The sequence below is a fragment of the Chenopodium album genome, chromosome 25, assembly GCF_948465745.1.
Source record: "Chenopodium album chromosome 25, dcCheAlbu1.1, whole genome shotgun sequence".
In the NCBI taxonomy this organism is placed as follows: domain Eukaryota; kingdom Viridiplantae; phylum Streptophyta; class Magnoliopsida; order Caryophyllales; family Amaranthaceae; genus Chenopodium; species Chenopodium album.
The window spans coordinates 31,506,261-31,520,276 of NC_137858.1; the positions used below are offsets into that span (position 1 = coordinate 31,506,261).

A 14,016-nucleotide genomic window follows, 5' to 3' on the forward strand; every position below is an offset into this window, starting at 1 on the left:
AATTACTAAATTAATTAATTTCACATAGTACTCTTTCGTTAATCAAGATTAGAATTGAATAAAATAATTGTTGGTTGATCACCTAAGTCAAGGCGAATATTGTTTATTTTATTGTCTTTTCACGAATTTGATTAAATAAGAATAACGACTATACGATGTAATTCCTACGTGAATTAATGTGTGTAAATAAAATCAATTAACATAGTTTTTAGGTATCACGTTGCATATATTGTTTGACAATGAAATTGTGCAAAGGAAGAGCTAGTAGAGGCCGCACTAGGGCTAGGATCGCGATTCCGCTCTAAAAAGAACGTTATCTTAGTACCCTCGCTCCCGAACTCATTTCTAGTTTTCTAGACCAATCTGGGCATGGGTAAACTTATGATTCATGCTAAATATCCCTTGAACTCTACTTGGGAGAAATGCATGAACGAGATTTATGAGTTTTCCTAAAACTCATTGGCGACTCGTACTTGTTTCTTACAAAAAGTGTGTATGATAGAATCATCTCTAATTCAAAGGTCTTCCAAACAGTCAGGAATTCAAATCCTAATACACCCTGACAAGTGTAAAGTCCTAGGCTTTAAAGGGCCATGGGCATTTAAGGAGAAGGATCCCCTATGAGGCTACGTCGGGAACACCCTCCTTACAACACCCAATACAGCCACCCACACCCAATAAATATAACTCAAAAAACTCTTCCAAACTCAAAACTCTTCTTCTATATGATTTTCTCTCTCCTCTTTTTCATTTTCTCTCACTAAAAAACTCTAAAAATATCAATGGACATTAAAGAAAAGATGCAAAATAAAAAGGATCTTCCCTAAAAAAAAAAGGCAATTTTATGCAAATTTCACTTAATTTGTTTGAATAATATGATTATCACTTAATTTTGTTTGAAATTGTTCAAAACTCTATTGTTCGAAATTTTTTATTGGAACTGTAAAAAAAATAGTGCAATCAAACGGATACTTATGTTCACATTTTGAAATTCATATGTTCATATTTTGAATCCATTTATAAACTTTCTGAAATGCATATATTCACTTTCTAAATCCATATGTTCATATTTTTTTATGTATATGTTCACCTTCTGAAATGCTTAATTATGTTCATACGCATTCAAAAATGAACCAATGCATATGTTCATATTTTGAATGCATATGTTCATATATTTGAATGCTTATGTAAACATTATGAAATCCATATATTCATATTTTTTATGTATATGTTCATCTTCTGAAATGCTTATGTTCATGCACATTCAAAAAATGAACCAATAATGCATATGTTCATATTTTGAATGCGTACATTCATTTTCTAAAATGTGTACATTCATATTTTTAATGCATGTTCATTTTTTATTTTTTATTCTTATAACGTGTATCTTTCTTAATCATTTTATTTTTTATTTCTTCAATTTTCTTATGTTCATAATTAAATGTCGTAAATTCAATTCATATGAATTACATGTTCACAAACCTAATCGAATTGATCAAAATTCATTACAAAAGCACCACATAATAAATTGAAATTCATACATAGATCAAATTGATATGAATTTAACAAAATGCAATTACAATTGAATAAAACCTTTAAAAAAAACTAAAATGAACACGTACAAAAATGAACATGATAAACAAAGTTATAAACAATTAGTATATTAAAAATGAACATGATTTTCATATTTAAATAGTTCAAATTCATTGTATATAATAAAAATGTTCATTTTTTTGTAGTAAAATGTTCATGTTTAATGTACTAATGTTCATTTTGTAATAAATGTTCATTTTAAATTATTACATGTTCATTTTTCTTACATAAATTATACAAATATTCGATTATAATTATTCCAACTCAAAAAATTGATTATATATCTTAAATCTAATCCTGTCTCATCATAGATAAAATAATTACTAATCTATGATTGATTAAGAATAAAAACAAAAAATATATATTAAAAGAAGAAAAAAGAAAAGGAGGAGAGCACAGTTTTTTATATTCTTCTCACATAGGGGTGTGCCAAAATCAATTTCCCTTCTTCTCCATTAGTTCTCTGAAACTCAAAATTATTTCACAAAATGACGAAGGGATGAAGATCATTGTAATTATATCATCATTATTGCAAATTTTTGATCAAGAACAATCTTCAACAACATTCGTGGTTGGATTTGATAAATCAATTGAAATAAAAAAAAGGAAGGAGAAAATACAGAGTTAAAGAAAATTATATTGAAATTTATGATCGAAAATTTTGATGAGAATTAGGAAAGAAAAGAGAAAAGATAGAATTGGGAAGAAGGAAACTAAAAATTTTAAAAAAGAAAAAAACTAATGCAGGAAAAATGTTAGAACCAGGTTGTATGATTTGAGTTTGGGCTGCGTTTCATATATAAATTCCTGCGTTTCATGCTGTTGCACCTACACTAGGTGCAGGAGGTTACACCTAAGAATATGCCAGCAGAATATATCTTACGGTTGTGTAATTTCATCATTTGTTAACATTTGCCGAGCTTAACTTGACACTGCATTTCATTAAGAAATAGGCCCAACTCCAGAAATGGCTCAAATCCAGCTAATTTAAATCAGTCCATAACACATTACTTCGTAGTTCGTACTACTAAATCAATTTTCGAAATTACCAAATTGGCAAATTTGTGTTCAACTCTTACTTGGTACTTCTTTCGTCTTCGCAAATTGACAAGGGCTTGAGCACATTACACTTACACCTCCCTCTGTCTCTCTCCTCCATTGAAGCGTACTCCGACTTCTCCATTGAAACGACTTGTGAGCATACTCTTCTCCACTGAAGCTTCTTCTGTGGTAAGATGTTTTTTTCAATCATTCAATATCAATTTCACATTAATCTTTTAACTTAATTGTCACTACATTCAATTTAAGCTTCTTCTAAGATGAATTATTATTATTATTGTTTTTAATTACTGAAATAGTATAACGAGTGATTCTATTGCAAGAATTTTGTTACTCATTCTTGATAAGTTAGTCAAGCAAGAAGAATTTAATGTCATTTTTCGAGCTTATTTGATTATTGACTCAAATTTGGTTGCGTTTTCTTGTTCATATAACATATAACTCTTTTATGTTAGGAAGAAAAGAAACTATGAAAATGGTTTTTTTTTTTTTTTTTTTTTTTTTTTTTGGCGGCTACCCCTCTTGGTTGCTAGGGTTTAACTGTTGGGTTACTTGCTTTGAAGGGTTTAAGTTTAAGTTTATGGGGTTTGTTTTTGGTGGTTTAATTACAACTTTATACCTATTATTATTGTTGTTGTTGTTGTTGTTGTTGTTGTTGTTGTCATCGTAGTCGTTGTTATAGACTAACTCGGTATGTGTTCTTGGAGATGGTAGGGTTTATTCGAGAGTCTTCGAAACAGGAGGAAGAAAGTGGTGCTAATCAACAAAAGCTTAAAATTTCGAATTCCCCAGAAACTTTCAGGTTTGATTTTGAGGGTTATTCATCTGAATTTGGCGGGTTTCCTCTCGCTTCTGTTGAGCCTTTTCTTGATTTTGATTCAATTAAGGATTGGATAGAAGAAATGCAAGGCCCTGATAATGCACAGTCTAATACAGCTGAAGTTGGAAGTGGGATTCGTGTAGAAGGTCATTTGGAGAACGGAATTGGTAATAGTGTGGTTGATTTTGTTCAAGGTATGGGTGGCTTGGAGAAGCATGTGTCCGTGAAGGTTGAATGTAGTGACTCGGATGAGCGTGTGGGTAGTAAGGATGGAATAGGTGGCGATAATAGTTTGGTGAAATTAGATGAATTTAAAGATTGTGTTAAGGATAGTTTAATGAAGATAGATGATTTGGGTAGCTCTGAACTTGCTGATATTAATGCTGATGGTCATGACGGTGACACTAAGATTCTAGTTGGAGGTAGAGATGAGTCTGGTGTTGGGACATTGGGTGACAGAAGTAGCCATCAAATCGAGGGTGTGGATTCTTCAATTGAGGAAGGGTTGGAGAAGGTTACTTTGGTTGGCGATGAAGAAGGTTTAATTGTTGCTGGCAGTGGCATGAAGAAAGTGGATACTCCCATTGTCAAAGAAAATAAAGATTCAGACTCAGAGTCTGAGTGTGAGACTTCATCATCATCATCTTCTGCATCGTCCTCAAGTAGTGAAAGTGATGATGATGATGAGGAGGAGGAGGAGGAGGAGGGATTGAAAGTAAAAGAGAAGTTAAGTGAAACCAAGAAAGAGAACATTAAGCAGACAATTGACATGGAAGAAGGTCAAATATTGGATTCTGATGCTGAGGATATGGTTTCCTGGTCTGAGAACATTGAGAAGGAGGAGGAGGAGGAGGAGGATGACGATGACAATTCTGACGAAAATAGTGAGGAATTTATATTTGATGAAGATATGATTGCGGATGAAGATGAAGATACAGTTAAGGGACCCATCAAGTCAGTGAATGAAGTGAAGGTAATCAGAAAATACTTATGCTCCTTTTTTTTTTTTCTTTCTTTCTTTTCTTTCTTTTATTGCATTTATTGGCCTTGCTTTGTATGTACGTGATGAATTTATCTCCATCGAGGCTATTTGCTTATGCACAACTCAGATATACTGTGACATCTATGTCTTTCAATTGCTTTCTTTTGCAACTTCTATTATGAATATATGGTGGGTAGGGGTTGGAGTTCTATGTTTCAAACAAGGTACATGTTGATTGACGGCACCCACAAGCATCCACGTAGCTTTCGTTGAAAAACTAATCATTTTTATGTTTTGCTTATTGTGCTTTGTTTTATTAGTGCTATAACTTATCAAACCTTTTATATCCCTCAGGTTACCTTTACAAAATTATGCTGGCCCTAAGGTGAATTTAGTCATTTAGGACAGCTGCTTGTCACTTTTTCAAACTTTACACATTGTATGCTATGTTTTAGTTAACATCCATGTGAATAAGTGAGTGAGCTTTCTGATATTTCCCTGCCGAATTTTGGGTCTTGTAAAACCTTGAAAAACTGATTATAATTGATCAGAATTAGGCTTTTCTCATTTGTCAACAATTGCTGGCTGCAGTGGTTTTTCTTGTCTGCTGAGTTTGAGGTGCAGCAAAACTTTGTATAATATCATTTTCCATGAACTACCCAGACCTTGTCAATGACAAAATAAAGTTGTGCTCCATTACTAATTCATGACCACTAGCTCTAATATGACAAAATGAGGAAACTGGTTTGTGAAATTTGGATGGTTGTGTTATTACTTCTAGTTAAGAGTGCTTCATTAGTTGGTAAACCTAAAAAATCATTTCATTATGTAACCGTATTAATTAAGGAATTCATGATACTGGTAAAGCTTGTTTGCTTCTTTTAATCAGTATTTCTGTGTGAGCTTTTCACAGCACAGGGGATTGTTTCTCTGGTTTCCTCTCAAAATTGGATGCTGTTGTCTTGATCTTTATTCCTTGTCCTGCTCTCTTTCGGACCCATATTCAATAATTTGAATTGTGGATGTCAAATGCTAATGAACAGTATCTAATCACGCAAAGTGTTCGCTTGATTTGCATTTACCTAATTCTCTCACTCTGGCTTGCTGGAAATGCTATTTTCATGTCCTCTACATTTTCCTAACTCAAGTGGGTTGATCCTTATGCAGGCTCTTCCTCCAGTGCCTCCAGTAAATGTTACTCTACAGCCATGCCATCAGATATTGCCTGTGGGAGTTGTCTCCTCCGTAAGTTTCTATTAACCTTCTTACTTTTTAAGTATGTTGACATTGGTTTGTCAAATTTTTTTTTTTTTTTTTTTTTTTCATTGATGGATTCATATTGGATGTGATGGAGGTAACTTCAAGCTGGCAACTTTTACTTGGTAGATTTGTGATTTGTTTATCATTGGTCAGGTTTTAGGTGCTCAAGTTATTGTTGAAGGGTCAGAGAAGCATGATCCTCTCAACGAGGGCTCAATATTATGGATAGCTGAGGGAAGATTGCCACTAGGCATTGTGGATGAAATATTTGGGCCTGTCAAAACCCCATATTATATTGTGAGATATAATTCAGAAAGTGAAGTTCCCTCTGGTATCCAAAATGGTACTTTAGTTGGCTTTGTCATGGAGTTTGTAGGGCATGTTCTTAATGACAAAAGTCTTTACCAGAAAGGATATGATGCTTCTGGTGAGAACGATGAAGAGGTGTTGGACGAGTTTGATTTCTCTGATGATGAGAAGGAAGCGGAATACAAGAGACTGTTAAAGATGTCAAAGAGAGGGAACTCTAGTAATCAAGGGCAGGGACCTGGGAACAAGAAAAAGAACAGAAGCAGGGGCAAAACATGGACAAAAGATCAACCATCTGCCTCTCAATCTCCAACTGTTCAATCATTACAACCAGCAGTCCAACCATCACAACCTAGGCAAATGCAACAACATATGAGGCCCTTTGTATCATCCTCAAGTGAGGAGAATCAGTTTGGCCCATCTCCAGCTAGGCCAGTGTTCTCTGGCAGACCTAATGTACCGTCCTCAAGTCAGGGTTACCAGTTAGGTCCATCTCCAATGGGTCAGTTTTTCCCTAGGGGGCCCACTCCATCTCCTCAGCAACTCCAACAAGCTGGATTTCTATTAAATGGTTTACTTGCAAATGGGATACCATTCCAACAGCAGAATATGGCTTTTCCTGGTGGCTTTCAATTACAAGGTATGCCATGGATGCAACAAAATCATCCCCAGAATCTTCAAGTGGCTTCCGCATCACCTATGCCATGGCAGCAACAACAGCATATTTCACAGATGCCTATGACAAATCCAGCTCTATGTCAGCAGCCGTTTGATCTCAGCCAATTAGTGTCTGGAAATAATGCAACACCACTCGGGCCTATGAACTTTGCTGCAGGGCAGATAAATGCACCTTGGGTTGGGATGATCAGCCAAAATATCTCCAATCAAGCTCCACTAAATGTAGGTCTTCAAGGCCCAGGTTCCCAGTTGCCTGCACATCAAGGGCAGAACTGTAACTCCCAGCCCCCAACTAATTTCCATGGCAATGATGGGGCTTCTCCTCAGTTCAGTCAGGGCCAATCTTCGGGCAGAGGTGGAAGAGGTCGAGGAAGGAAGCCATTTCACCGCAGAGGTGGTCACTTTGGTAATGGAAGAGGTCGGCAACAGCCAAACTGATCTTTTTGTTTGTTATGGCAATTCTAGTGTAACTTTGCCCAATTTTGAGATGTAAGCTTGTCAAGCCTGTGCATTGCACAAGCTGTCTACTTTTTTTTTATAATCTAAAAGATGTTTTTCTCTCTCGTGTGCCCTCTGATTTAAACTATACATGCTTTCATGATTTATTTGTGTTTGATGGTTTTTTAGGTGGCTAACATGCTAGCTACTTAGTTATAACTCCAATCATTTAGCTGTGAGGTGTAAAATTAGAATGTATCGGGTATAATTTGGTGGATTAGGAAGGAGAAAATAGGCAAGGGGAGATGAAAAAGGGGAAATCAGGAAAAACTAAAATAAGGAGAACAGAAAGAGATGGGGCTACGGTGTGAAGTGCTAACTTGAGTGTTTTTTGTTTTCCTTACTAAAGTGAAACTCATGAAAAGTGTTTGAGGCCTTGAGCTGAGGGGGAGAAGAAGCTGGTTCCAGACAAGAGAAGATCTCCTTGGATTTGGCGAAGAAGACAAAGAAGGGGGTCTAATTCTACAGCTGTGATAAAGATGAGTTAATGAGCTTTGCCCTGCTGAAGTTTTTGAGGAGAAGCTCTCTTTGGTTCCGGAGCAGCCCTTAAGGTATAAATCAACAACCTTTCACCATTAGCATCCATGGTTTCAACTTTGCCAAGTTGGAATTTTTATTATACTCAAGTGTAGCCTAATTGTTATAATGGTGGAGGCAACTTTCTCGAAATTTCTTTTAAAACTGCTCATCTTTTATTTCTTACATAGTTTGGTGATATCCCCACCTGACTTAGAAAGTCTGTCTGGATGATTCATAATGAAGTCAACACATGTAGAAGGTAGCTGTGGTGAATGACAGTTTTTTTTAAAAAAAAATAGTTTTATACAGAAATCAACTTGTTCCTGATGTCCTCTTAAACCAAGGATATGTTGCTCTTGAGTGTGACACAAGAAGATTTTAATGAGTAATACTAGGCAGGCACTACTAGGAAGCTGAAGATTCTCTTCAGTCCTCCAATTGTTGTTTGGTTTGTCACTTCTTGTCCCTGCTAGTAACCCAATCATAGGTGCAAAGAATCCTGAAGAATTCTACCTTCTAGGCTTTCTATATAATATTGACGATTTTGACATTCTCTGTGAACTTGATTAAAATTTTAACAAAAAGGTCCAAGCAGATTTCTCTCTCTTTTTTTTTTTTTTACACTGCTTGAGGCAACTGACTGTTGATTCAGTCTTCTCAACTTGCGAATACACTGCTTCCTTAAGGCTCAACGTGCCCTGGTTTTTAGGACATGATTGAAAGATTTGGAAGTGGTGAAGAGTAGTGGCGTTGATATGCAGCAATGGTGGTGTAAGTGGTGGGAAGTGTGGCGTTTTCACCAAGCAATGTTTTCCTATAAATATCGAAGTTATTTTCAGGATAACTTAACCTTGCTCAAATACTTTTATCTTTCTTTCTTGTTTACAAAAGAGTCAAGAGTCGCATTCCACTTAAGTGTTTTTCTTAATTACTTTCACTAGAGTTTTATAATTGAGTTGTATTTTGGGAATTGGGAGTTTGAGTGAACTCTAAGAGAATTCAGTAGAGAAAGAGAGAGAAGAGAAGAGTGGCAAGTAGTGGGACTTGCTGCTGGGAACTTCAAGTTCATAGAGGAACTTGGATTGATTCTTTAGCTTGTAATAGGTTGTTTGCCCTGTTATAGTGAAGAATCTTTCCTAAAATCCCAAGTGGTCGTGGTTTTTCCTCTTGTTAGGGCCAAGAGGTTTTCCACGAAAAAAATCTCTCCGTGTTTACTTTGAGTTCCTGTAGCTTAGTTTTATCAATTCCGCAAAAAGCTAGCTCAATTTTCACAAACTACAATTCACCCCCCCTCTTGTAGTATTCTTCTACAGTAACAACATGAAATTCTAAGAAGAAACCGATAACATTTTTTTTCGAAATCTGTTTGATCCAAAAAATATGCTTATGTTAATCTAAATTTTGTTTGTGTATACGTAACTAACACAAATAGATATTGGACATTACCTGTATGAAACATCTCTAAAATAAACGGGTTACAAGCTTACAACCATACGTAACATTGGACATTACCAATAAATAGAATTGAATGTCATTTAAATGGTACTTATTTTACGCTGAACCTAGCCAAATTATCTAAATGAATCTTACATAAATATTCGAATAACTGATTATGATCTCAATATGTTTTAACTAAAGAAATTTTAGTCAAATATTAGGAAATATTTATAATGTGCGGGGATCTCATCAGTATCTTTTCCTAAAATATTATCTTTGGGGTTAAATGACAAAACTACCAACATATCACCTCTTCAGTAATAACCCATCTGTATGATATGCTAATGGGGTTAAATGACAAAATTATGCTCATTTTGCCAGCATCATTTCAGGTAATGGCTAAACTTTATGTAGGATATTTCCAGTACATGGTGTTTATTTTGCATTGTTGATATGATTTCGGTTTATGTATGATGCTTGTAGACTTTAGTACTGAAGTCAGATCCATGATGCGAACATTACATAACTCCATCCATTCTTAGTTACTGTTCCAAAATTTATGAAGCTTTTTTAAAGCTTGTGGATCTCAACAAGGTTGAACAGGCTGAAGATATTTGAGATATGCAATCTAAGTTTTGTCCAACCTAAAATTTTAATGTCTTTGATGATCTGACTGTTCCAAATGTGTTTGGTCGTCAGATATTCATGTCCGTTAGAGAATCTTTTATGAATCATTGGTTCCTATTGGTATATCATGTCTCTATCAGAAAGGTATACATTGTTGATTCGCTAAAGATGACTGTCGAACGAAACCGTCTTGCTATGAGTATGGTAACTACCACTGACAGAAGATACATGATACCTTTTCTGAAATTGAATGTGTTTCTGAATTTGTGATTAGATTAACTTTGCTGCCATTATAATGCGGAGAAATCCCGTGGGTCGATTTTTCAAAAACTCCAAAAGTATTGTATTTGAAGTTTTAGATAATCAGAAACAACCAAATGGGTATATCTTACATCTTTCCATTTACCTAAATGTTTTCATTATTCTAATATTTAGCTAATTTAACTACTTTATGTTATTCAGTCATGATTGTGGAATGTATGTCTTGAAATATATCGAATGTGGTGATATCAGGGCCATGAAGGAAATTACCTACACGGTATGGATGAAATTTTACTACTTGTTAAACATAACATTGACTATTATCGCAAATTTTATAACTCTCTTTCTATGTTTTGTGTGTGTGTGTGTGTGTGTGTGTGTGTGTGTGTGTGTGTGTGTGTGACTACTTGACCAGACATGCGTGTTGAACGATTAAAGTACTTGGCAAAGCTTCTTCTTAGCGAACACAATATTGAAAGTAACATCGAGAGGTTGGTTGGTCATACTTCCGTCTGACTATGAAAGCTATAGCTGACACTGTTTAGTCTTAGATTAATTTTTGCAAGTCTGTACTCATATTCATATTGTAACTTCTACTTTCACAAGTTATTCAATAATGATTCAAGTCTTAAACACTATTTATGGGTAGAGCACTGATAATCTAATAAAATTATAGTTTATGCATGTAACAGGTAATGTCCTGTTAAAATGTTTGACAATACATTTTTATTTTATATAATGAATAATGACTTTTTTTAACTGTTCTTGAATTGGAAATTTCATTCTTTGATTTTAGGCATTACATTAAATAAAATATACGATTAAAATATCAATTAAAAAAATTGTTAATAGGTTATTTCCTGTTGTAGTGACAGGCAATACATAAGATAATTTCTATTACAAACCTTGACTTTATAATTTAAAAACAATTTTAGATTCAACAGAATATCAATATAGTATTAAAGGTAGAGGAAAAAAAATTCAATGTTCGCTTATTGCTTGTCCTACTTTAGATTTAAGAATTACAATATAGAAAATATACGATTGTATATCCTTTCTAATAAAAAAAAAAAAAATGCAAGTTCACAACAGAAGGTATAAATTGTAATTAGGTAATATCTTGTTGCCATTATGTGCAATTCATAATATAATTACTTCTTCTAAATTATAGCGTTAAATATAAAATTCAATGTTAGTTTGTTGGAATTGACCTACTTTTTATTTTAGGCATTGCATTGTCAAAAATATACAATAAAATTCGAACTTTACTGAATAAAATATTATGTCACAAATTTACATAACAATATCTTTTATTTAGTAACTTATTTAATAATAATGGAAAAAAAACCAATAATACTGAAATTAACTAAAACATACAATTTCTTGAGCGTCCTCCATGATGTCTTGATTAAACTCTTTACACTCAATTTTCCAAATATGATAAATTGTACTAGAATTATGTGAAAATAAAATTAAGAAGGTTGCTGCACAGTTTAATCTCTTTATATATAAGTTTATTGTAATCGTTTTAATTTTTAAAATTAATTTTTTTTTAATATTTTCTGAAGTGGTGGTATCGTAGTGTAACCGTTTACAGTTTTTTTTTTTTTTTTTTGGATGAGGGAAGTTTTAGTTAATTTTTTTTTCGAAAATAGAAAAAACAAAAAACTTCACTAAAAAAAATATAAAATAAAATGAAGTAAAAAACTTTAAACTTTTTTTTGAATAAACTGTAAACTTTTTAACTATTTTATTTATAATTATTAAGGTTTTATAATTTTTTATTTTATTAATTATTAATAAACAGCAATTCATGTTTGTTATTTTATATATAAAATAAAAAAATAAAACCGTGTTTTATAGCAACTATTCAACATTGAAATTGTAGTGAATAATGGCTAGTATTCTATATATATTAAATACAAATTAAGTAGTTCATTAACGAAAATGGTAATTTTATATATTAGAGTTATTGACAGTGTTTTTTTGCTATATTAAACATTGAAAGTGTAGAATAATTGTGTCATATATTCTGTATAAGATGTTGCCTCAAGTCGTTAAATCTGGTGATTGATTACTTATAGTAAAAAAGATCCCATTACAAATTATAACAACTTTTTTAGTTTGATCACAGATTTTTATAATTGATTGCATTAATTTAGACCGGGAAAAAAGATATATGACAATTGCAATACTTGACATGATTACAAGTAACAAAAAACAATGACATGACCACTTATATGCGTACATATGTCTCCTCAACTAATTATTGAATGCTTTGTAGTCCATGTAACCCATACTTTGTATATACTATGAGTATTAAGATTACTGTTGTAGTCAAGTATTTGCATATTAAAAAAAATTAATTAAAAAAAAAGGTAAGACCTAATTTAAATTTTCAAATTTATTATTGTATGATCTTTATGTATTTACCAATATTATTATTAACAATTCCCCAAATCAGTGTGGGTTTATTTAGTAAATAGGTACTAGCATATTATATATGGAACAATTATGAACAGTTATACAAGACATAAAAAAGTAGAATTGGAATCGGATTGCAGTGTAAAGGTTTTTGACACAAATTGTAGTATGATATTACTAGTTAACAATGCAAAGTATAGGAAATACAATTTAGCATTGTCACATTATTTTTTTTAGAAAGCATTGTCACATTATTACAACCTCAATTAGATTTTTGTTACATCTTCCAAAAATATAATTATATGTTAATATTTGTAAAAATATAAATTTAAAGTCATCAATATCACATCCACCTAAACACTCCATCTTACCTCAACCACATAAACACACCTCGGTTTGAGGGAAAAAAAAGAAAAAAAAAATCAAAAGAAAACCGTCAAAAATTTAAAACAAAAGGTAAAAAAGTATTCCTCCCATAAACCGCCATTCACAATCCCCAATTTTCCAAAACCACTCTTCTCAACTAAAACCTCTCCATCTTCACCATTCACATCATCACATTCAACCTTCTTCAAACTCTATCACAAGGTATGTAAATTCTTTTTTAGTGTTATTTATGTTTTTAATTTTGTAAATTATTGCATTGACAAAATTTACGGCATGATTATACCTAAATACCAAAATTATTAACAAAATTTTGTCAAAAAATGCGTATTACCACATTTTGTGAAATTTAGTATAGGTTTATAAAAATTGCCACCATCAATTTGCTGTAGAAATTATGCATAAATTGTGCATTTATATTTCATTTCAGTTTAGAATTCGATTCCGTAGTTTTACAGTGCATGAATTAACTCTGTTTTTTTTTTTGTTATTTGTTTTTTTTCTTTAAATTTCCTTTTTTTTTTTTTTTGGTTCCGATTATAGATTACTTTTATAGTTCATATGTTTAATTGCGTTAGTATAATTTGTCATGTCGGTTGAAAAAGTTTAATGCCCAAATTTACTCCTTTTAAAATACTACCTCCGTTACAAGTTATGTGCAACGATTTGACATAAAGCAGAGAGGAAAAATGTCTAATCGTTGCACATAACCTGTAACGGAGGTAGTAAATAAACTGATTAGTCATGTCCAAATGTGCATTTTTTTAAAAAATTTTGTTATGGTAAATGTTTTTCAATTTAGAAAAAAAGGGTTAATATGTTGTTGTTTTTGCTGTGTTTCCAACAAAAAGTATATTCTATTGTCTTGCACATGACATTAGTTTTACTTTACCTGTTTGAAAAATCAAAAATGTAGTTTGTTGACTTGAAACTTTGTATTTTTGGGTATATTCATCTTATGTTTATGTTGGAGATGACCTTTTGGTATTCTGGTGATTACTAGTCGGTTGACCTCTTAATTTTTGCATCTTTGTGTATATTGACTACCTTTGACAGTCACACTGTGTTTTTTTTTGCTTGGCAATGACTTAAAATTTTTTGTATCTTTGGGTATATACATCTTATGTTTGTGTTGGCAATGAACTTTATGTATGTTGGTGCATAC

The 14,016-nt window shown here is 32.6% G+C and overlaps 1 protein-coding gene across 4 annotated transcripts; it reads left to right on the plus strand.

Annotated features, from left to right (window-relative positions):
* The first annotated feature begins 2,671 nt into the window (after positions 1 to 2,671).
* Positions 2,672 to 7,264, plus strand: LOC145614410 (uncharacterized). Of its 4 annotated transcripts, none has more exons than XM_081669463.1 (5): positions 2,672 to 2,823; positions 3,360 to 3,454; positions 3,540 to 4,445; positions 5,622 to 5,699; positions 5,868 to 7,264. In XM_081669463.1, exons 3-5 carry the CDS (start codon positions 3,555 to 3,557, stop codon positions 7,137 to 7,139), a joined length of 2,241 nt encoding a protein of 746 aa, XP_081525589.1. In that variant the 5' UTR covers positions 2,672 to 2,823; positions 3,360 to 3,454; positions 3,540 to 3,554; the 3' UTR covers positions 7,140 to 7,264. The 4 variants fall into 4 exon arrangements, with proteins under 4 accessions (XP_081525589.1, XP_081525588.1, XP_081525590.1 ...); XM_081669462.1 differs by having other exon boundaries at positions 3,367 to 3,454; XM_081669464.1 differs by having other exon boundaries at positions 3,367 to 3,454; positions 3,589 to 4,445.
* Positions 7,265 to 14,016: the final 6,752 nt, after the last annotated feature.